This window comes from Mustela putorius, unplaced genomic scaffold (assembly GCF_011764305.1).
Source record: "Mustela putorius furo isolate JIRA1106 unplaced genomic scaffold, ASM1176430v1.1 tig00003896_pilon_pilon_pilon, whole genome shotgun sequence".
Lineage (NCBI taxonomy): Eukaryota > Metazoa > Chordata > Mammalia > Carnivora > Mustelidae > Mustela > Mustela putorius.
The window spans coordinates 33,022-57,938 of record NW_025422045.1 but is presented as its reverse complement, the minus strand read 5'-3'; the positions used below and the strand labels follow the sequence as shown (position 1 = coordinate 57,938).

Below are 24,917 nucleotides of genomic sequence, written 5' to 3'. Positions count from 1 at the left end.
GAGATTAATTATTTTCAGTTTCATTTATTAGGGAAGAGTTCAAACTAATTTGTAGCAAGACATAGTTACTTTTAGAAATCACTTTTATTTTCTAAGGGTCAAAAAAGTTAGCAGAGATTGGATCAGAGAATCAGTGTTTCACAGTAAGGGAAATTGGTCACTTTATTGTTTGAATATTCCTAATTTTTAAACGCTGATACTTTAATCTAGGTTTAAATAATGAAGAGTATCAAGTAGTCATCGGAAATGACACAACTCATTATATTATTGATGACTTAGAACCTGCTAGCAATTATACTTTCTACATTGTGGCATATATGCCAATGGGAGCCAGCCAGATGTCTGACCATGTGACCCAGAATACTTTAGAGGATGGTAAGAAAACAGTCTGTGTCATTTAAGTATGAACATCAATATGTTTAATCCATTTCAATGAATAAATGTGTTTTAAATTAGAGAAAATATCTTCTTTTTGGTTAAAAAAAATAATAAAAACAGGTGTGGTTACCAGCAGGGTAGTTTGCCATTTCAAATTTGACCCTCATTTTTTGACAGTAATGTGATATAGGTAAAGAGTTTTTATAACTGATAATCTGTAACATAAATTTTAATAAAATTCTTGTATTATTGTTTTTCTTCAAGTTTCTTAGTTTAAATTGTAAGGATGACCTTTTAAAAAATATTTTTTTGACATTGCAGATTTTTTTTAAGCAAGTGGAACAAAATGTAAAATTTTCTAAGCATGAGTAAATATGAGTGAATATATATAATGAAGAGAGGTCAGAGGTCTTAGACTTCTGAAACTGGGAGTTTTTGAAATTTAGTAAACTGTTGATTAAAAAATATTCTTAAAAAATCAGCAGTCTATTTTTAGGTATAATATATCTATTCTGCTTAAGGAGGAAAGTAATAGTTCAGTTCAGTAACAGACTCTGGGTTGGAAGTTGAGTGCTTTTGAGAAGCAGGCCTCCATATATTCTTATAATGGTAGGAGATCCCATTCCTTAGGAAAGTCCTGAGACTGATTCTCCGCCTGATTCTCTCTCTCCAGGAGCTCTCCAGAAGGCCCATTTTTATACCCTTCACTGGGAAAAGGGAATGATTTAACATACGCTTAATTATACTGCTTTCCTCTACAGGTATTTTCCATCCTCACAGAGTGGTCCACTTTTAGTTTTGAAAATATTTTTTTAAGATTTTTTAAAAAAATTAGAACAAGAGAGAGAGAGCACGAGTGGAGGGGGGGCAGAGGGAGAGAGAGAAGCAGACTCCTTGCTCAGTGAGGAGTCAGGGGGTTTGATCCCAGGACCTTGGGATCATGACCTGAACCGAATGCAGACACTTAACCGACTGAGCCACCCAGGTGGCCTTCAAAACATTTTTGGGTAGATAATTTTCATATCACTTTCTTTGTTCATTTGGTCCCAGATCTCTTACTAATATCTCTATTATGCCCCTTACTTAGATGCTTTTAAATTTAGAGTTTGATGAAATGAAAAAAAATTACTAATCTGGATGCTCAGCTCCAAATTCAGTTTTCATTAAAGAGTCTGTTCTGTTTTAGGGGTGCCTGGGTGGCTCAGTAGTTAAGTGTCTGCTGTTGGCTCAGATCATCATCCCAGAGTCCTGGGATCGAGTCCCACATGGGGCTCCCTGCTCAGCAGGAAGCCAGCTTCTCTCTCTCCCTTTGCCATTCTCCCTGCTTGTGTGCGTGCTCTCTCTCTCTCTCTCTCAAATAAATAAATAAAATCTTAAAGAAAAAAAAGTTTGTTCCATTTTAGAGTGAATCACAGTCTCTATGACCTCTCGAGTTCTCATCACATTTAACTTCTGACATGTGTATCTAAGGTGAAACACGGGCTGGGGAGGTGTGCTCTTTTGGGGCTTCTGGGGGTTTCTTGGTATATGAGGTGTATTCCTCCCTATATCCTTGAAGAAGAGGAGTCTGACCATGGCAAGCCACTTGTTAAAGCCTGCCAATTCCAGTTAAGTTATAAACTCAAGATTTTTTTCTTTTAAACCTTTTCTTACTTTGTAACTGTTTTACTTATTGAAGTTTCATTGTCTTTTCTGAATAACACAGACTTCTAACCCTGCTTTTCCCGTTTCTGCACCAGTTTCTCCTCAGTTCCTAACCCCATACTTCTCAGATGAAGGTGTGTGGGTGTCTCAGGAGCATAGCAGCCTGCAGTAAATACAAGTAACAGTTCTCTCCATTATGTCGTGTAATCCCTACATAACGCGGGATAGAAGAAGTTTGGTTATAGAAGACATAGTAAAGTACAGGGAGTAAGAATGTGGGCTTTTTCAATCTAACTATGCTCCTTCACCAACAACCTGTATGACCTTGGGCAAGTGAATTGACCTCTTTGTACCTCAGTTTCCTGAACTATAGAGTAGAAATGATCATGGTACTGCCTTTGGTTTTTGTGAGAATTCATGAGTTCATACACATCAAGGACTGAGAAAGGCTTAATAAACAGACTTTCCCTTTTCTACCTATTAATTCATTCGCACATGAGTTCATACACATCAACGACTCAGGAATGCTTAATAAATTGATTTTCTCTTTTCCACCTGTTAGTTCATTCACGCAACAAATATTCATTGAGTACCTGCTATCTGTTATTCATTATTTAGTAGTTGAACAAAAGAGACAAAAACTGTCCCTGATTTGATGGACTTTACTTTCTAGTGGGAGAGGGGGCAGAGGAACAATAAACAAGATAAACAGTCCATTACGTATTTATGTCCTATGTGGGATATTGATAATTATCTAGGAGCAGGAGAAAAAAGCAGGGAAAGGGAGTATGAAATGTGGGGAGGATTTGAGACTTGAGACAGGGTCACCCAAGAAGGGCTTACTAAGTAGATGACATTTGAATGAAAACCTGAAGGAAGTGAAGGTAGCGAGGCAGATGACTGGGGGAGGTGCCGGCTCAGCAGAGGAAATGGACATTGCTAACGGCTGGAGAGCAGTAGGAGATTAGGGCACAGAATTCATGAGGAGCCAACCCTGTAAGTACATAGGGCTTTGTTTGAAGCCACGGGAGGACTGGAGCTTTTACTTTTTTTTTTTGGGAAAGATTTTATTTTTTTATTTATTTATCACAGAGAAAGCAATGGGGAGCAGTAGGCAGAGGGAGAGGGAGAAACAGGTTCCCTGCCCAGCAGGGAGCCCTATGCCAGGCTTTTACTTTCAGTGACACTTTGCTTTCTTTGGTTCTCTATGCTTGATCCTTCCTAATTATTTTTCCTTCATTTTTTCTGGTTTGTGATCTCCTCACCTGAAAACCTCTGCTAAGGCTGATAGTATCTCCCCTTTATTATGTTGTGTGATGCTCTTAAGAGAATTCAGTAAATACTGGTGTGCTGATTGACAGTTTTGACTCTAAATATTCATAAGCATCCTGTTTTGTTGCATGACTAGTTCCGCTGAGGCCTCCTGAAATCAGTTTGACGAGTCGAAGTCCCACTGATATCCTCATCTCCTGGCTGCCGATTCCGGCCAAGTACCGACGGGGTCAGGTAGTCCTCTACCGCCTGTCCTTCCGCCTGAGTACTGAGAATTCCATCCAAGTTCTGGAGCTCCCGGGGACCACACACGAGTACCTTTTGGAGGGCCTGAAACCGGACAGTGTCTACCTGGTGCGGATTACTGCTGCCACCAGGGTGGGGCTGGGAGAGTCGTCTGTGTGGACCTCACATAGGACACCCAAAGCTACAAGTGTGAAAGGTAAATCCCAAAATGCTATTGAGGAAGAGTACTTTTACTTTTTTGAAACTTCTGTGAAATCAAAGTTATGTTTAAATGGTATTTTATGAAAGAAAATATTCCGTAGATCATGGACTTCAGTGAAAGTAACTTTCAACTTTTTGTTGCATAGTCCCTTTTGACATAGAGATCAATAGTGTGTAAAACCTTTGGTTACGCTGTCAGTGAGCTCAGCAAATTCTTCATAGGTGGCTGAGTCCAGATCAAACTGAATTACCAAAAGTTGTATATTAATAGAGACCTAATTAATATTATTACCATATATTTTTTTAAATCATCCATTTATTTATTTATTTATTTATTTATTTAATGATTTTATTTATTTGTGAGAGAGAGAGAGAGCAAGCATGAGAGGAGAGAGGTCAGCAGGAGAAGCAGACTCCCTGCTGAGAAGGGAGTCCGATGTGGGACTTGATCCCAAGACTCCAGGATCATGACCTGAGCCGAAGGCATTCGCTTAACCAACTGAGCCACCCAGGTGCCCCTAAATCATCCATTTAATAGAAAGACCATAGACTAGGAAGTCCTAGACCCTCTTCTTTTAATAATGTGAAATGTAACATGACTGGGGTTTTTGTTGTTCATTGATTAATAATAATGCCTGTTCTACACAGAGGATTAATGAATGGTCAAAATTAGGAAGTCCTCATTGTCTCTTTAAAAAAAAAATTCAAGTATAGATGGTATTGTGTTCCTATTTATATACCTTAGGGGTTTTTTAAAGGTAGTATTTTATATTTTTAATTCTGTCTCAAAGTTTAAATATCATTGTGGAATTTTGAAAATTAAAGTATGATTGCTTGGAATCGCACTTTTTTTTTGCAGCTGTTCATTTAAAAAACTGGGTGTATTTGTATGAGTTGTAGATTTTTTAATGCATACATTTCCGGTGGATTTTTCTAGCCCCTAAGTCTCCAGAGTTACATTTGGAGCCTCTGAACTGCACCGCCATTTCTGTGAAGTGGCAGCAAGATGCGGAGGACACAGCAACCATTCAGGGCTACAAGCTGTACTACAAAGAAGAAGGGCAGCAGGAAAATGGACCCATATTCTTAGATACCAGTGACCTTCTCTACACTCTCAGTGGTTTAGGTGAGTGAGCCCATCCTGGGCTTTCGTTTTTTTTTCTTCCTCTCTGAACAGCTGGGAAAGAGTTTTTGGATATAAGGCAGAAGAACTGACTTACTGGTAAAAAGGGAATTGCCCTTATCAAATCACTGTGTATGTCCTACTGCTGGAGTCCAGGCTGGCCTTTGACTCACCATCATGAGCAAACTTTCCAGTGGTCAGATAACCATGTTATCTTTCCCCTACTTCTGGGCATCCACTTTCTTTCTGCAGTTCACTTCTGGTAGAATGAGAACTGATCAAATATGGTGAGTATATGGTGTACATAAAATAGTAGTATCACAAAAAGAGCAGAAAGTAGGCAACGATTAACTTAGAAATTGCCTGAGAGTGCTAATATATAAATTATATATATATAAAATACATATTTAAATTATGTATAAAATAATGCTCTTACAAATGACCCATGCCGCTGTACATATTTATTTTTATAGCTGTGACACAGAAACACTAGAGAAAACACATTCAGCCTTGTGTTTGGGTTTATCACAATTGTGAAAGACACCATTTTATTCTCTATTCGTCTTATCATTGCTGAGTGAAGAATTTCATCATGTGACCATGTTTAATGGAAAGTAAGGAAACTTATGTCTACAATAAGTACCTGGGTATAAACGGATAGATACTTAAGGTTTAAATGCATACTCTGTTAGTTCTTAGTTATTTGTTAAAGCAGCAACTTTACTTAGGATTCCCAACTAAATTGCTGCTGAATTGTTACAGCACCTTCTGCACCTAGTGGAATCTTACAGTGCTCTCCGGCTTTCCCCCTCGCAGACTACCCTTTGGAGTGCAGAAAGGGAAGAGGTGGGAGGACCCCACTAGGGAGAGCTCCATTTGCTTCTTTCAGGCCTGTGAAAACAGCAGGAGTCCTGAGACCCTGCCGGTGAAAAGCAGTGGTGGGAGTCTGTTTTTAGAGGCAGGCAGGGACATGCGACCCCATCCTCCAGTTCTTTACTGTAGTTTTCCAGATGGCATTTTGCTTCTAATCTTATTGTCTTGGATGTTAATTTAATCTGCATTTGCCTAAATAAATTTCACTATTGATCCCTGTCACACAGTTTTATAAATGATGAGGAGAAGTTACATATGTTCCAGGCTGACCTTCCTTAAAACCAAGGACTCAGAGGTGATGTTAGCCCAGCCTGTCACCAGAGTCAGGAGCACATATTCCTAGCTGAGGTTTCTCAGTATGCTCTTACTTTCTATGTTCATATCCTTTATTCAAAAGAGTTGCACTACGTTATCAAGTAAGAAACAGGATTTGGAAAAAAAAAAAAAAGAAACAGGATTTGGGACAATAGAAAAATCATACATCAAACTCAGTATTTCCAATTCCTTCACTGTTAAGGAAAAAAAAATAAGTAGAAGATACAAAAAGTAAGTTCATGGAGCAATCTTCTTGAACACACATAGGTAGCTTGTTTTAAACAAATGAATAATGTATTGGGAAGAACAGAGTAATGCTCTGCTTGTGAAAAGTTTGTAGAAACATCTTATTAAAACTTTGTCAAGGGGCGCCTGTGTCGCTCAGTGGGTTAAAGCCTCTGCCTTTGGCTCAGGTCATGATCGGACCCTAGGATCCCGAGCCTTGCATCAGGTTCTCTGCTCAGTGGGGAGCCTACTCTCTGCCTACTTGTGCTCTTTGTCAAATAAATCTTTAGAAAAAACACCAAACACTTTGTCAATTAAAACAATGTTTTGGGGTGTGCCTGGGTGGCTCAGTCGATTGGGCATCTGCCTTTGGCCTGGGTAATGATCCCACAGTCCTGGGATGGAGTCCAACATAGGGCTCCTTACTCAGCGGGGAGCCTTCTTCTCCCTCTTCCTCTGCTGCTGCCCCTGCTGTGCTCTCTCCTTCTTTCTGTCAAATAAATAAATGGAATCTTAAAAACAAAACAGTGCTTTAAAATTTAAACATTTTCTATAGGTGCATATAAATATAGAGAAGACCCATTGATCTTTGTTGAAATTTTTTATAATCTCTAGCTAATAGCTTTTAGTACTACGGACTTTACTTTCCTCCTGTGTTTTAAAAATAAATCACATCTGTTATAGCCTGTGTTTTTATGTTATAAAATCCATTGTGTATCCATGTGTTTTGGGTAACCCAGCTTAAAATCACTGTGTAATGCATACACTGGGAAATTATTTTGTTATAGTCAGTATGCCTCTCTGTTAAAATAACTCCATGTTTCCTGACTGTGGAATTAGACTGAGCAGTTGGGGTAATTGCAGTGCAGGGTAACAGGGGACTCCATCTCAGCCTTGGGACTTTCTTTGGATAGTGGATTCCACACCTCTGGAGGTCCCAAGCCAGGGCTGCAATGGGTTGACCAGCAGAGATGCAGTTGTATAGATCTAAGTATTATATGGCTGTTGACTAGCTCACCTTTAAAATGCTTTTTAATCTTGAGAGCTGTAGGGTCTGTAGAGTCTTCTTTTTTGGAAAGACACTGTTGAGGCCTAGCCAAGCTTACACTAAGTTGAATGTGTGTAACCCACTGAGCAGGCAAGTGTTAAGAGCTCTCACTCCTTCCCTTCTTACTTTCAGCTATTGGGAGGGCAGTATGTTCTGTTAACTGGACAACTGACCATCTGTGACCATTTTTAGCAAGAGCATCTGGCGGTAGCTGCCTGTTTAACAGAGAGTGATGTGTGCAGAGGGCAGTAGGTTAAGGGAACCCTATCTGTGTCTTGCATGGTGAATACTTTCTTTCACAGAGCTTTTGTACATTAAAGATGCTCTAACTAGAACTAGATTCACTAAGTAGGCTTGGAAATGTAATTTAAATGCTTCTCTTTGCTAATTCAGTGTCAATTTGAGTAGCAAACTGATGTCTCAAAATTTCATTTTCATACTAATCCCTTCTCTGATGCCCTAATACACTTCCTTTTGTTACTTCTGCTAATTAAGTTTTCAACTAAAAAGTATGTTATTGGGACACATTGTCCTTGGTAACATACAGTTCTTTGTTTCCAAAAAAAAAGAAATGAATTTGTGTATTTCAATTCATTTAACAAGAATTAACAAATTATTTTTCTAAATAAGACGTTGTGGTACTAAATGAACAGATTTAACAGATGTGACCTCTGCTCAAAACAAGAAAAATTAAAACAAAAGACACTAACTTGATTTACTTTCTTCCCGAAGTTCTGATTGTACTTAGTAATTAAAGTTGTTTGACAGCATTTTACACTAAACCCTCAATGCTCAGTTCAGAGATGTAGAATGTTTTGTTTTTAAAATGGCTGAAAAGATTATTTTGTCCTTATTAGTGTAATAGAAATAATGGTAGAGCAGTAGAGGTATTTTGATGTTGCTGGTTGTTCTAGTTTAATGATTTTTAAATACACAGTTTGCTTTTAATTAGAAATGGTTTGGTGGTTGGGAAAAAAGCATTTGGCTTGTGATTAAATGTTTATGTGATTTGTTCTAAATTGTGGTTTTTTTGAGGTTTTCTTTAAGATTTGCATCTTTGTTGTGATGATTTTCATTCAGTTTTTCCTCCCTTTAACACTTCTCATGTTTACCTTTTTAAGTGGAATTTTAAAACATTCATTAAGCTTATCACACAATAAATAGAAGCAAAATTAATAGCATACTTGTATTCCCTAATAACAGATTGAAATAATTTGGGGTTTTTTAAAAAAGATTTTTATTTATCTATTTATTTGACAGAAATCGCAAGTAGTCAGAGAGAGAGGAGGAAGCAGGCTCCCTGTTGAGCAGAGAGCCTGACATGGGGCTCGATCCCAGGACCCTGGGATCATGACCTGAGCCGAAGGCAGAGGCTTTAACCCATTGAGCCACCCAGGTGCCCCAATAATTTGGTTTTTTTGTCTGTTTATTTCAGAAATTGGCTTCAAATTCTGAAGTTAGTTTCTAATTGCAAAGAGAACTATTTTCATAAGCTGTCAGAAACCTCTTAATTTTTCAGTATTTATATAAAAAGGGGAAAGGGGAGATTATTTAGATGGTCCTGTTGTTAGTTTAGCGTTTGGGACACTGATAATCTTTAGCTTCTATTTTGCCAAAGAATGTGTACTATTAACACTTCACAGCAAGCTTGATTAGTGACCATGAGATTCAGTAGCAATTACAAAGATCCAAAATATTTAAAGTCAGTAATGTTCCTGGATTCCTTGTACACCTTCAAAACTTACCGATCTTTTTTTGAGAAATCCAAAATGGAATTCCCCTAACTGGGGGGAATAGGAGGCCAAAAAAAAACCCCAAAAAACAAAAACAAAAAAAAAACAATTCCTGAGTGACAAGTAGTTTTAGAGTCCCTTAGCCAGTTTGTATGGAAACATGGTAAAATTAAGTCGGATTTCTGGGTGTTATCCTTTACCATAACCAGAATAGGATTCGGTTGATCTGAGGAAAGAAAATCAAGAGGTACTACTGGTGAGCCAAACTCATGTAGCTGGAGGAAGTTGTAATCTTTCCTTTAGTCAAGAGAGGACAAGATTTTGTGGCATAAAAGAGACTACTTTTATCAGAGAGGGTTCATTGTGAACCTCACTATAATAGTGATTTTGTTTTGAAAAGAACTAGAATCACTCAGTTTACGAAATATGGAAGTCACGTTTTAAGGCAGGCCAAAGTCTTTTCAGAGACTCTGTTCCCTCTTTCCTCTCACACAAGGAAGCCTTAGAGAACATTCAGAAAAATCTTTGGCAACATGCTACAGGTGAAAATCCTTGTATTGTGGCTGTTTTTTTTCAATTTTCTTACTGCACCCCTTAAGATAGAGTAAAAAACTACACCATATTTTATAAACAAATCTTCCCAATTGTGTATAGTTTCCAGTATATCTTAGCATACTGACTTTTAGCCTAAAAATTCCTTTCAAATAATTTGGTGGCTTGATTTCAACTACTATCTCAAATATCACTATAGATGCCAGGATTCTAAAGTAACATATAATCAACGTAGGCATCATGAAGCACTCTGCCCAGATTAGTGTTGACTTCACAAAGTAGCATTGGTTTCTGTGAGATCAGTTTGCATTTGTTTGTTAACAGATCATTTTTAGGGATTGGTGTAGAAATTCCTGGACATTATTGCTGTCATTTACCACAGGCAAGATCACTGGGGACATACCTCACATTTTTTGCCTCTCTTCAGTTCTTCCTATGCTTTATAACTGTTAAATTCCACTTTTAGTAGAAATAGTTCCTCTGAACAGTGTCTGATTGCACTCTCCCTTTCCTTCCTTTAAAAGAATTACAAAATAAATTCATTTAACTCACGTGAATAATTTTGGAAACCACTTACTCTGTAGACCAGAAAACTGACTGACAATGTGGGAGTACAAATTATAACAAAGGAAACATTGTAAAAATACTGTATTTTACTTATTTCTCTATTACTTATATTTTAAGTTACCCTTTCTTGTGTTTAATCTATTATCTAGCCAAAATGTGTTGAAAATTCAATGCAGATTTTAAGAAATATTCAACTATTTTTTCTTAATTTACTAGGAGATCAAAAACTTTTTAAATATTTCTACAGTATCTGAACATAGCACATATAAGAGCTATTTAGCTCAAACTTTAGAATCTTAATACTTGAAAAATTTAAAAACCAGTACCTCAAAAGAATGTACCTCAAAAGTACCTCAAAAAGATGCTCAAAAGAAAACAGAGCATCCATTTCTTTAAAAATCCTGTTACTAAAAAAAAAAAAAAAAATTACTGTTATATTATGACAGTAACAAAGGAAGGGACAGATTTTCATTTGACAGTTTGCAGCTACCTCCATTTAAAGACAAAATATTTATAGACTTGTGAAACTGTATGAACTATACAAAGCTTACGGTGCTGTCATCTGGTGATCTTTCCTTAAATTCTCTCTCTTGAATGAAAGGTTATCTGCCATTCTAAAATATTTCTGATACTCCTTGGACGAAATTGGAGATATGTCTCTTTCCATTTGGAAAAATCTTCCCCAGCTTTTAAGTTTCAACCCTCTGGGAATCGTCTTGTGATCTCAGATGGTGTCAGTCATTCCCATGGTACATCATTTATAATGCCCTATTATAGGAGGCACTTGGCACCGATAGCTAAAAGAAAAATAGCTGTGAAGTAAATTTCATGTCTGTTGCCTGACATTAGCTCTGTAACTTATTAGCAAATTAAATCCTGGTTATTTGCCTAATCTTTTTAGGTAGTGATAATAATAATAGTAATAGCTATTTTAAAATATTAGGAAGTTTAAATGAAATAATGTATATAAAAGTTAACATGGTTCCTAGAAAACTGCACTGTAAGTCCTCAACAAATGTTAGCTGTTGTAATTGTTTTTAAAATTGTTCTCCTTCTAGGATGGAGTCTGGAAATCTATATTTAAAATTTTTTTTCATGTGATTTACTGTGATCAGTAGATTTGGAAACCAGTGCTCCTTGAACTTTAGTATCTACACCCAGGGTCTTGTTAAAAATGAAGATACTAATTTAATAGGTTTGAGTGGAGCCTAATAATCTTTGCATTCCTACCCACTTGGAGAAGCAACATCTATACCAGGGGTAGGCAGACTTTTTCTGCAGTGGAATGGATAGTAAATATTTTAAGCTTTGTGGGTGTTATAGACTGAATATTCATGTCCTCATGAAAGTCATATGTTGAGGCCCTAATCCCTAATGTGACTGGATATGGAAAGATGGCTTTGGAGTACGGGATAACTGTTAAGTGAGGTCATAAGGGTGGGGCCCTAATGTGATAGACAGGTGCCCTTATAGGAAGAGGAGGAGACAACAGAGCTCTCTCTACCATGTGTGCAGGATCTCAGTGAGAAGCTGGTTGTCCACAAGTCAGGAAGAGAGCTCTCCTCAGAAACTGAACACTTCCACGACCTGATCTTGGACTTCCCAGTCTCCAGAAGCAAGAAATTAACTTCTGTGGCTTAAGCCATCCGGTCTATGGTATTTTTGCTATGGCAGCCCCAGCAGACTTATACAGTGGGCTGTAAGAGATACCACAAGTGTTCCGTCCTGCCACTGTAACACAAAGGCAGCCAGAGGAAAAATGCATGGATGTGGTTATGTTCCAATAAAACTTTATCTGTGGACACTGAAATTTGAGTTTCATATATTTTTGACATGTCACAAAATACTATTATTTAAAATTATTTTCTGATCACTTCAAAATGTAAAAACTGTTTTTAGCTAGCAGGCTGACCCAGAGGCAGGGGACCATATTACTATATGTTGGCAATTCCAGGTGTAGACTCTAGTTATAGTCTTTGTTTTGAAGTCTATTTTGGGGGGCGCCTTGGTGGCTCAGTTGGTTAAGCATCTCCCGTTGATGCGGGTCATGATCCCATGGTCTTGGGGTTGGGCTCCCTGCTCAGTGGGGGCCTGCTTCTCCCTCTCCCTCTGCAGCTCCCCCTTGTGCGTGTGTGCTCTCTGTCAATAAATACAGTCTCTAAAAGAAATAAAGTCTATTTTGTCTGATATAAGTATTGCTACTCCAGCTTTCTTTTGACTTCCATTTGCATCGTAGGTGTTTCTCTACCCCCTCACTTTCAGTCTGCAGGTATCTTTAGGTAGTGTTTTTTGTCTTTTGCCAGGTGTAGACTCTAGTGTTGTTGCTCTTGAAAATGTGGTCCCAGGAACAGCAGCAAAATCTAGAAGTTTTGGGTTTCCCTTGTCCCCTCTCCTGCCAGAGCTTCTGAATCAGAATCTCTGTTTTAACAGGATTATTTCGTGATTGTATGTACACTGAAGCTTGGGAAACACTGGTCTGGATGACTTGGTATATATTTTTCTAAATAGTGAATATTCTTTATAAAGTTAATAGATTTTTAGGGTTAGTTTGTTGCTTTTGTTGGAAATCTTTCAGAATTTGTTTTTGTGCTTTCTGAGCTCCTATATAGCTGACTCTCCTGATTGTCAGGCCAATTATAGTTTTTAATTATTGTAGCCTTCCCCTAAGTCTACTTTCACTGCACTTTTTATTGCATACTTTGTTTCAAGTCTATCTCCCCATACTCCTCAGCTTTCACAGGGAAAGAAACATGGCCTTTCATGGGTATCATCCTTTAATCGATGCATTTTTTTTCCCCCAGACATCCAGGAAGTGGATGAATCCCAGGCTCTCAGGTATAATCTTCCAGTTGAGGCCCTTCCTCCCTGTGTTTTGTCTGTCACTCAGTGCTCATTGACAAAGTCCTTCTTTCATTCTTAGATACTTACAGAGCTTACTGTATGGCAGTCCCTAGTTTAGGGACTGCCATATATATTTAATGTAAACATGGTTATAGCATTTGTGTCTAGGAGGAAGACCAACAAATAAGCAACTAAAATACCAGGCGACGAACTCTTTGACAACATTCTGCAGGTGCTTCTGACCTATTTCAGGGCTGGAATGGGGGTGGGCTTCCAGGAAGAAGTAACATTTAGGTTGAGATTTAAGGGTGGGTAGGATTAGTCAGGCAAAGAGGCAGGGGCAAGTACAGGTTAGGTGGGACCTAAGAAAATAATGTGTAATAACATAAAAATAATGTAAAAGTATATTAAATAATGTAAAAGTATATTATCGATATGGGGCCTTGGACTTACCCTGCAGGTAGAGGCTCCATTAAAAGTGAAGGGTTCTGAAAATTAAAAAGTTCTCACAACTTTGTGGTAAATCTGCTTTGAGAAGAGGGTGTAGCAGAAGCCAGGAGATACTCAGGGACTGGTGAAATTCACGTGGGACGTCCAGGAGGTGTGGAGACCAGGCTCTGGAGTAGATGAAGCGTTGCTGTCTGACAACAGTGTGCGGCAGGCACCTGGGAGACTGCCTGAGGGAATTTGGGCTTTTATCTTAAGGGCAGCATGAAACTGAATCATTTTAAGCAAGCTAGTGACCCAATTAGATTTGTTTAGAAGTATCTTTCTGTTGTAGTGTGTAAAATATAATGTGGAGAAGTAAGACACGTAGCAGCTCAGAACTGCCTACTGCCTGAAAGAGGTTTTTGTGAGTTTTCTTTTTCACTTTCTTTCTGATTCAGAGATAAGCCTATATTCCATGTTTGCTATGGTCCTGTTGCACGTGGCAATTTTTGTGCACACAAATAAAGATTTCTTCAGAGAACAGCATATTCTGCTGCTTTTAATCAATTTATACTTGACTTTTGGGAACTACAGTCACTGTGTAACATATCTATATATACATATACGCCTCCACCAAAACAGTAAATTTGGAAATTTCTTTGTGCTGACCCTCTTCAGAAATCAAAGTGTTAAGGTAATATTGTTCCCATATCTAAAAATACAAACCCTACTGTTTTATAAAGGGAAAGATTGTTGGATCTTTGGTTTATGGTTGTCTTAAAGTCAGCTCCATAACTGTGTTAAAGTGTTTTAATTCTTCCTCCCTTTTCTTGAGTCAGCTCTCAAGACGCATGTAGTCACAAATCTAATGGTGTATTCTGTGCCCCCTGAGAATGCCTAATTACTCTTGATTTGGTACATTTCGTTTTAGGCAACTGTGATTGCCAAGTTAATTAAATTTCATGTTTTTAAATGAACAAGGAAGTAAAGGAAATATAGCTATGGATTCCATAAACATAAACCTGTAATATAAATTGTTCTTCGAAGCCACAGCGTAAATCCAGGAGCATTTATAAGTCACTCAAAAGAAGAATATTTTGAACTCACTCAGCTGCTACCATTGAGCTTGAGGATAGGCTTTTAGAGCTACAATACTGTTTACAAAGCCCTGGTTAACACTGTGTGAATACAGTGAGTACAGTGTCTTATGGAACTCAATAGATTTCAGATAAAGAGACTTCTATGCTTTCTTGGTGGTTCTTTTGCGCCCCTCCTAGAAGGCTTGTGACACAGAAGCTCAGTGGCCTTGCAAATCAGGAGATGAACTCAAGTTAAAAGTTACTGATAATGGGCTGCAGTTACCATTAAACTAATATAAATTAATTACCAGTAAATCAGTCACAAAATTGAAATCATCCTCACAACATACAGCTTTGGCTTGTGTGATTGATTTCTTCTGCTAACACCTTCTGAAGACCTTGCCTAGAAGATAGTGCTAAATAAAAAATGCAAAATTTCTAATTTTAGGATTACACAATATATATTTTTCTTAGAACTTAATGTAAATCTACTTGGTTTAATAACATGAGATTGCTATCTATACCAATGTTATTGCCATTTCTTGTTTCATAAAATTTTCATATTAAAGTTTACCTAGCCTAATTATGGATGTTAAGTTTATTTTCTATTATTGTTAAAATTTAAAAATTAGTATATATTGATTGAAAGCACATACTGTGTCCCAGGTTCTGTATTGGGGACAAGGAATATGGACATGAGATGGCATGTCCGCTTCCCGAGTATTTAAGCTCAGCATGAAGGACCTATTAGTCCCCATAGGAGAATGTCCTAATAGACAATATTGAGATAGAACACAAAAAGGATAAATGACTTATTTATGACTCACACATGACTGCATGTGTGAGAACGGTTTACCTAGGAGAGAATGGAGGAAAGTCACTCTAATAATAGGAAGTTATAAGGTACAAAATAGAAGATCGAAGAGGTGGCCTGAGTGGTATATAATGGGTCACATGCGTAGGAGTTTAGAAGTTGTAGGAGTTTGAAGCTGTAGAGTTAAATAGAGCCATGTCTTAAAAGCCCTGTGGACGTTAATAATTGATTTGGTGTTTGTCCTGCAATACAGTAATGAGGGGCCATCAAAAGTTTTTTTTTTTTTTTTTAAAGATTTTATTTCTTTATTTGACAGAGAGAGAGATCACAAGTAGGCAGAGAGGCAGGCAGAGAGAGAGGGGGAAGCAGGCTCCCTGCTGAGCAGAAAGCCCGATGCAGGGCTCAATCCCAGGACCCTGAGATCATGACCTGAGCCGAAGGCAGAGGCTTTACCCACTGAGCCACCCAGGCGCCCCAAAAGTTTTTAACTGAGAGTATAACATGGTTTGTTTTAGAAAGATAAAGTAATGACAAGGTCTAGGATAGGTTTAGAAAATGCATTGAGTATGGGCCAGGGAGGGAGTTACTGAAGACAGGAAATCAAGATGATGGGTGTTGAAGTAATCTAAGAGGATGAGGGTGTGAGCTAAGATGGTAATTTATTGGAGAGAAGGAAGATACAAAGTTGTTTGGGACTCACAACAGTCATGGGGCGCTTGGGTGCTTCAGTCGCTTAAGCATCCAACTCTGAATCTCAGCTTAATCAGGACTTCACTGATTACATGTGGCCTGATGGGAGGCCTTCAGATATAAGTATCGGGGTCACACCTAAGGGATCTATGAAAAGATGCTCAACATCATTAGCCATTAGAGAAATGCAAATTTAAAATTTTAAACTGCAGTAGGCTACCACTACATGCCTATCAGAATGACTAAAAATTTTTATTTATTTTTTTTAAAGATTTTATTTATTTGGGGGCGCCTGGGTGGCTCAGTGGGTTAAAGTCTCTGCCTTCTGCTCTGGTCATGATCCGCGGGTCCTGAGATTGAGCCCCACATCGGGCTCTCTGCTCGGCAGGGAGCCTGCTTCCTCCCCTCTCTGCCTGCCTCTCTGCCTGCTTGTGATCTCTGTCAAATAAATAAATAAAATCTTTAAGAAAAAAAAAAAGATTTTATTTATTTGTTAGAGACAGAGAGAGAGAGAGATCACAGGCAGAAGGGAACGGGAGAGGGAGAAGCAAAGGCAGACACTTAACTGATGGAGCCACCCAGATGCCCGAACTGAAAAATTTTAAATGCCAAGATGACCAATAGCAAGTGCTGCCATGGATGCAGAACACTGGGAAATCCCATGCATTACCGTAGGAATGCAAAATGGTCCAGCCACTCTGAAAAACAGTTCAATGCTTTTGTTGTTTTTAAACTTAAACACGCCTGTACCATATGACCCAGCAGTCACATCCTAGGTATTTACTCTAGAAAAATGAAAACTTATGTCCACACAAGAACCTATAACACAAATGCATGGCTCTGTTCCACCCCAAATACTGGAAGCCATGAATGTCCTTCCGTGGGAGAATGGATGAACAACCTGCAGTATATTTGAATGGTGGAAACACTCTCAGCAATGAAGAGCGATGGACTGTTTGCTGTTTGCAACAATTTGTAAGCGGATCTCAGTGGCATTATATGGAGTGAAAGAGGCTAGTCTCAAAGGTTATATTCTGTATCATTTCCCTGATATGACATTCTTGGAAAGTCAGAACTAGATTAGTGACTGCCGAGGATTAGGGGTGGGGGGCTTAAACTTTATTACAAAGGGAAGCACAGAGGGGTTTCTTGCTGTGATGGAATTCTGTATCCTGATTGTGGTGGTAGTGGACAAATCTGTACATGTTAAATAAAACTGTATACCAAAAAGGTCCACTTAAGTGTATCTAAATTTAGAAAGTAAAATAGAATACTGGGTTTTGAGCTAAATTGCCAGGATTTGTTTTTTTTTTTTTTTTTTTTTTTTTTAATTAGCCTATAATGTATTATTTGCTTCAGGGGTATAGGTCTGTGATTCATTAGTCTTACACATTTCACAGCACTCACCGTAGCACATACCCTCCCCAATGCCCATCACCCAGCCATCTCTCTCTCACCCCCCTCCCTCCAGCAGCCCTCAGTTTGTTCATGAGATTAAGAGTCTCTTATGGTTTGTCTCCCTCTCTGGTTTTATCTTGTTTCATTTTTTCCTCTCTTTCCCTATGATCCTCTGCCTTGTTTCTCAAATTCCTCATATCAGTGAGATCATATGATAATTGTCTTTATCTGATTGACCTATTTTGATTAGCATAAGACCTTCTAGTCCCATCCACGCTGTTGCAAATGACAAGATTTCAATTTTGATGGCTGCATAATATTCCACTGTATATACATGTACACATCTTCTTTATCCATTCATCTGTTGACAGACATCTAGGCTGTTTCCATAATTTGCCTATTGTGGACATTGCTGCTATAAACATTAGGGTGCCTGTGCCCCTTCGGATCCCTACATTTCTATCTATGGGGTAAATGTCCAGTAGTGCAATTGCTGCGTTGTAGGGTAGCTCTATTTTCAACTTTCTGAGGAACCTCCATGCTGTTTTCCAGAGTGGCTGCAACAACTTACATTCCCAAATGGCCAGGATTTGAATTCTAGCTCTCTACCCACTAGTGTCAAGTCACTCTATCTTTATGATCCTCACCTTGCTGTAAATGTCTAAGATGTTGAGGAGGATGATGATGATGATGATGATGATTTAAGTAGGCTCCACACCAGCTTGGGGCCCAATGCAGGGCCTAAACTCATGATGCTGAGATCAAGACCTGATCTGAGATCAAGAGCCAGACTCTTAACCCCCTGAGCCCACCCAGGCTCCTCCGGGTTTTTGAGAATTAAATGTGCTAGTGCGTGTGGAACCCTCAGCACACTGTATGGTACAAAGTAAGTGCTTGGGAACTAGTTACTCTATATAAATATGATTACAGAGAAGAAGAAGTTGGAATGATTCCCAAGAGCTTGGAGTGGACGGCACTTTAATTGGAGTAAGACTTTCAGGAACAAAATCAGGTTTGGAGAAGTGGCAGATACTGAGTTGAGTTTTGATCACGTTGGGTTGAAAAGATCGGTGTCCTAGGGGAGATGTCTGTAACATCTTAATATATTTAGCGTTCAGAAGATCCAAAATGGTGAGTCTGTGTACAGCTGGGAGTTAAGTCTTCATACTGAGGCAGCCCTTCTCCGAGAGACTTGGCATCTCTCTGGCTTAGCTGCCTTGAAAGAAACTGATGAAAAACTTGAGCAGGAGAAACCTCTGTCAGCATAACTGTAAAACAAAGGACATTAGGTCATTTTCAGGGAAGTGAGACACATCCAACAAATCCCACTGAAATTCCTCTTACTCTGTGAAACTTTGAACAGTCTCATTTTCTGTGTTAATCACTGTCAGTCCAGTCTTTTTTTTTTTTTTTTAATTATCTTCCTAGACCTCAGGAAACTGAAATTCTTTCTATGATTTCCATATAGATAAGGTCATACATAATCTCATTTTGGTGCAATTCTGAACATTTATCAGTTTCTTTTCTGGCCACACAAATACAGAGGAATTCTAAATAAGGAAGCAAAGAAGATCCAGTGAATCATTACTGCTATGTTACAGGAGAAATACAGTTGGCAAATTCCAAACCAAATCTTGTAACAAATTACAGAAGCTGTTTTACACTGCAATAGCAATACTATCATAATTTGCATTTTTGCCTCTGAACTTCAGAGGATTGTAAACAGCATTAAAATGACAATGTCTCCTGAAAGAATAAATACCTTATATTCTTCTGCTGTATATTGTACTGCATCAGTTGTATTAATGGCATCCTATGGGATGTTATACCTAATAATTCTGTTTCTCTTTTTAAGGAAAATCATTTGGAGAGACAGAAGGAAGGGAGAAATAAATGCTTGTATTTTGTTACATTATTTTTTACCATCTTAAAAAAAATGAGCTTCAACTTTCCATATCAAACACCAAAAAATAATTTAGAAAAGAATTTTGATGGTTTTTCCTGGGCTTTTATATTCTTAGTCTTGAATAGTCATCACCTTTGAAAATGCTCTAAAACATGGAAAGCTCTGTGAGAAACATTTGTCTTGTTATTAAATGCAGTGTAATTTGTGAACAAAAACGATGCACAGCTACCACTTTTTTTTTTTTCTTTTTTTAAAGATAAAGCCAATTTGTTTTTTTTTCCCCAGGAACGAAATGGATGCCTTTGCCTAAATGGTCATCACTTTTGGAGGCTTGAAGTTGTTTTACGGCTTTCGCAGCTGTGGGACAAGTTTTCTAGCAGACAATGGGTGGGGAGGGGAGTTCAGTTGCATCTGGTTTCTCTTTGTAGAATGCCTGAAAAGTTGATATTTAGTGGTTTCTTGAGAAGGCAGTTTATCTGTAGAAGAAGAACGTTTTTTAGTACCTAAATTAGTTTGCTCTGATTGATACGCATTCGTTTTGTTCTCCTGCTTAAAAAAAAAAGAAGGAAGGAAAAGAAAAGAGGAAAGAAAATCATCTACCCTAAAACTACATAGCACAGATAACCCTCTGACCTATGGCGTTGGGTAAAGATTTAGAGTACTTGTGGAGCTTCATTCACATGCCTGACTGAAAAGAGCCTTAAATAAAGTATAAGGCCCCTGTGGAGATGGAGAAAATAAGCAGGATAAGGAAGTTACATTATTTCAAGTACCAGTGTGTTGCTTTATTTTTACTAGTCCCTAAAGTGAAATACCAATTGGGATGTGTTTCCAGTTTTGAGTCTGATGTCACTTAAGTTTGGGGTTTAATGTTAGAATAGTTTGAGTCAGGGATGCTCTGGGCAGATCATCCTTCTCTGTCTCTTTTGCCACCAGCAAATATCCCTACCTGCTGACCCCCCTCAAATTAAATTTCATTTGAAATATTTTTCCTTTAAGGAAAGCAAACAACAGAAGACTTAAAAAAATAAAAAAGTACTATCAAAATATGGGCGAGGATGAGAATTACCAGTTGTGTAGCTCTTCATATGTTAAGTTAAGTTTTTCTTCAGCTATAAAAAATAAAAAGTATTATTCGCATTGTTTGTCTCCAGAAAAAGTGTTTTGATTGGTTCCAAATGACACTTCAAATTAAGATATTTGGAGAAACTTTAATCATTTATATCTGATGACGCTGACATCTGTTTCATGGCTTTTAACTAAAAGGCTTATATTGAACATTTAACTTAATGTATCTTTCTTCTAAAATATCCCGTTGTCCTCTATAGCACTTTGTATTTATATTTTGAAGCTTATTTATTAAACTAATTTTATGGTTTTATTTCCTAATTCTTTTCTAGATGTGCTAATAAACTCCCATTAAAATGGTGACAAATAAAAGCAGTATTTTCCTTGGTCTTAGGAAGATACTCAGAGCCATCGATCAGCTCTTGATTGTTTTATAGACCAGAGCTTTCAAATGGTACTTTTTTGAATGATGGAAAAACTTCAGTAAGCTTTTCATTCTCCTCTTTTTAAAAATCTGTAAACATGGCAAAAGGACATGAATTACGAACAGTTTTCCTTATAGAAGGAAAAACTCATGGAGAAAATTAAATCAATACTGTCCATTAATCATACTGCTTGTCAGCCCTCAGACTACTCTGGAAGTTTCTGGTGAATGTAAAGAGTCTTTAGATGTGTGAGGTCCTTAAAGATCTAAGTAAGTTAAAGGAGAGTAGGTTTTTTTAAAAAATACCACCATTAGCACATGAAAGAAACTTCAGGGTGGATAGAAAAAAAATAGTTGTAAAGTAGTAATTATACTTGTGGGTTTTGTTTTGTATTTGCTTTAAGCCTGTTCTTTAAAAAAAAAAAATAGTTCATGCAAATAAAAATTTTAGTTTTGCACTAATTATGTACTCCATGGGATAGAAAGGGAGCTGCAAGATAGGCCATTACTAGAGGAAAATATTTTATACCTTAGCCTTTAAAAATATTTGTGCGTGTTTATTTTGTAATGTGATAGTATATCGGGGCAGCCATATGTGTATATGCTATAAATAAAAGCTTATATGTTATGAGTATACACGGTAGAAGAATATTTTACTAAAGGGAGGTAAAATAAAGTTTTAGAGACCGTTGTCCTAAAATTTTGAAACAGGTATTTCTACGTAACTACCCAGTTATGAAGCCGTAATATCTGGAAGAGAAAATAGACATTCATAAAATCACCAGAAACTGTAATTACAAACCTTAGTAGGCCCTGTGATGGTGAAGCAGAGGGAGTTATAAAGACCGTGTTACAAGGGACAGAAGAGCTTGAGGGTGGAGGTCAGGGTAGACTTCCCTGAGGAGCTGATATTGTATTGTTATCTGAAGGATACCAGGTTAACTAAGTGAAAAACCCTGATGGTATAATGAAAGAGTTAAAGAAAGCATGGCATAAACATAGTTATAGACTAATCATCAGAACAGGCTAAATCCTGGAGTAGCTTACTATTAAAACAATCTGATTAATCAATTGATTAGGGTAAACTAGTGTGATAACATAATCCTGAAGACTTTATTGGGATTTTTACACGTTTTTTTACTCTGTTTTCAAACAGGTGAAACCTTGAAGGACTTTGTATAACATCCCAGAAAATGTAGGCTGCCCTATGTAGGTGGAGGCCTCTTGTATCAGCTGAGATAGCTGACTCCATTGACTCTTCTCTTGATTTATTACAAAAACTAGAGCTGTTCCTTCAGCCGAAGTCAAAATGGCATCTTGCCATTCTCAGCCTGCCAGGATGTTAACAATAACTTAAGAAACCCGTAGAGACAGTAGGCAGCACATTTTGCCTGATTACCATAGTGTGTCCATCTTCCTTGGTAGATTGTGTAACGTAAATACATCTAACAAGTCATTATTTCAGATGTGCATATCTCCTGCTTCCTTTTCCTAGAAAGATTGGGAGGAGTGACTCAGTATGGAAACACAAAATTCAACAACAACAACAAAAAACAAATAGGTGATAGGAGTCTCAGTGTTTGTAAGGGTTTGGGATTAAACAACTACTACTAATAGTAGGAATGTAAATTGATAACACAGCTTTTCTAGGTGTCACTGGGTAACACCACAAGGGGGGGGCTGTAAATATACATACTGCTTCTTTCTTTACACAGCAATTCTGTTAGTAGACACCTGTCATGAGAAAATACTAAAGAACACACACATTTAAGATTTATTTTATTTTTATTTTAGAGAGAACAAAAAAGAGAGAGAGAGAGTGAGCAAGCAAGCAGGGGGAAAGGGAGAGAAGCAGACTCCCCGCCTAGGGCAGAGTCCTGAATGGGGTTCAATCTCACGACCCTGTCATTGTCACCTGAGCTAAAACCAAGAGTTGGCCGCTTAACCAACTGAGCCACACACGCATTTAACCATCAAGATGTTCACTGTAATGTACAGGATCATTTATAATTGTGAAAAGCTGGAAGAAACCTAAATATTCAATTACAGAGCTTTAGTTAACCTCTATGTGGTACATCCATACAATTTGAATAAATGTGGACATTGAAAGGAATGTTTTAGAAGACTATTTAGTACCATGAGTGGTTATTCACAGCATATTGAATGAAAAAGGCAGTCTATAAAATACAAAAAAATATTCAGTATGTGTATGTGAGTAGAAAAGGGAATTAAAAAAAAAAACCCTCATGTTAAAAGTGCTTGTATCTGGGTGCTGGTATTAGGACATTTTATTTTTTATTTCCTCTTTTTGCTTGTCTGAGTTTTATAAACTTTCTATAACAAACATTTGATCCTAATGAGAAAAAAGCATTTTTAAAAATTTTGAATGTATCTAGATGAAGAAATCGGAGGAAAGATAAATAAAAGTTGGAAAATCGGTGAAACCAGGATATTGGCTTCTTTAATCACATGCTGTAGGGTTTGTACAGTTGCTAGAAATGCCTGTGAGCTTTCTTGCAACCAAAGCAAACCACAAATTCTGCTAGCTTTGGGGCACAGGGTATTTTAATTACTAGAAAAAAAATTATACTAATTAAGTTCCAAAATACAGTACCTCCAGAAAAACTCTCTATGTTCAAATTGTTGAAGATTTTTTATGAATTTATGTACTGAACACCATACTAATACTTGACAATGACTTAGTGTATTAGAGAAGATTCCTGTAGTTTCTAGGATCATTTGACAAGTTATAGGCTTTTGGGTGATCTACAGATATTAGTGGAGGAAACAATTAAAATAATTTTTTTGAACTTTCACCTTTCTCCATCTGGATGGCCAATTAGGATTGTTTTTGGTATGTTTCCCTTTCTTTTCTTTTCTTTTTCTTTTTTCTTTTTTGTTTCCCTTTCTTGAATACATTCCCATTCTTTTCATAAAATGACCTTTTGTCTCAGAAGAAAATCATGACAGATGGACCTTAACTCTGACCCAAAAAACTATAGAGACTACATTTTAAACCTCTGAAAACGTCAAAAAGTAAGGAGACACTCTGATTTTGCTAATGCACATTTCTGTTCTGAGGAATTACAAGGATTGTTTTTATCGTATTCTCTTTCCTGTGTTGACTCAGTGGCATATTTGTGTGGCTCTGGTTCTTTGTACATTTTATTCCCATGCTGTGTGCGTATTAAAAATTGGCATTCCAGTGTGACTCATTGAGAATTTTTTAGAAAAGAAATCTGTATTTGTATTACTTATGCAAAAAAATACCAGATAGTTCTAGAAATCTTTCAAGAATCCTAAAAATATGTTGGTGCTTTTTTTTTATTGTCCTCAGTGTCAGGGAAAAGTTCATTTATATGGATAAATGTAGATAAATAGATAAGATTGGGCAGTGAGAAAATTAGGCCTTTCTGAGGTTAGGAAGGCTTTCAAAACCATAATATCCCCCTTCCACAAGCACTGTAACAAATTCAAAGTTCAAAACAAATTCACTTGCAAAAAATAGGGGTTTTAAGGTTTATTTCCCTGAAGAAAAGAATCTATCTTACAGCCATAATTTAACTGATAGAGTAGACTTACCAAAAAAAGAAAGTGTTTAATCTGAATCTAATAACGAGGAAACAAACAGATACAGCCAAATTGTGAGTTGGTCTACAAAACATCTGCACTGGATTCTTTGAAGGTGTCATTGTTGTGAAAGATAGGAAGAGGAAAGGGAGCAGTTCTCCGCGAAGGAGATAGGACAGGCAGTGTGCGATCTTCCACTGGGCCGGGAGGGAGGGAGCAGCTACAAAGGACATTTTGGAAGTAATTTGGGAGACTTAGAAATGAGTTATATATTGGATAAAAATTGCATTTTTGCTCAATTTGTTGAATGTGATCATGGTATTATGGTTGTATAGGAGAGACTGTCCTTGTTCTCAGGGGAAGCATGTCCACATATTTAGGTGTGACGTGATGATTCAACAAAATAAAAGTGTGTGTGTGTGTGTGTTTGTACACTTGCACATGCACACACAAATAAGAGAACACAGTAATAAAGCAGATCATCAAAATGCTTAAAAGAAATTTAAAGTTAAAAAAATGCC

The 24,917-nt window shown here is 37.5% G+C and overlaps 1 protein-coding gene across 1 annotated transcript in view; it reads left to right on the top strand.

The window, feature by feature from the left end:
* Positions 1-24,917, top strand: part of LOC101687903 (protogenin) — a 118,889-nt gene that overhangs the window by 63,829 nt on the left and 30,143 nt on the right. The window contains 3 exon segments of the mRNA XM_045067459.1: positions 211-375; positions 3,431-3,736; positions 4,679-4,867. Of these exon segments, the coding sequence (XP_044923394.1) occupies positions 211-375; positions 3,431-3,736; positions 4,679-4,867 (660 nt within the window).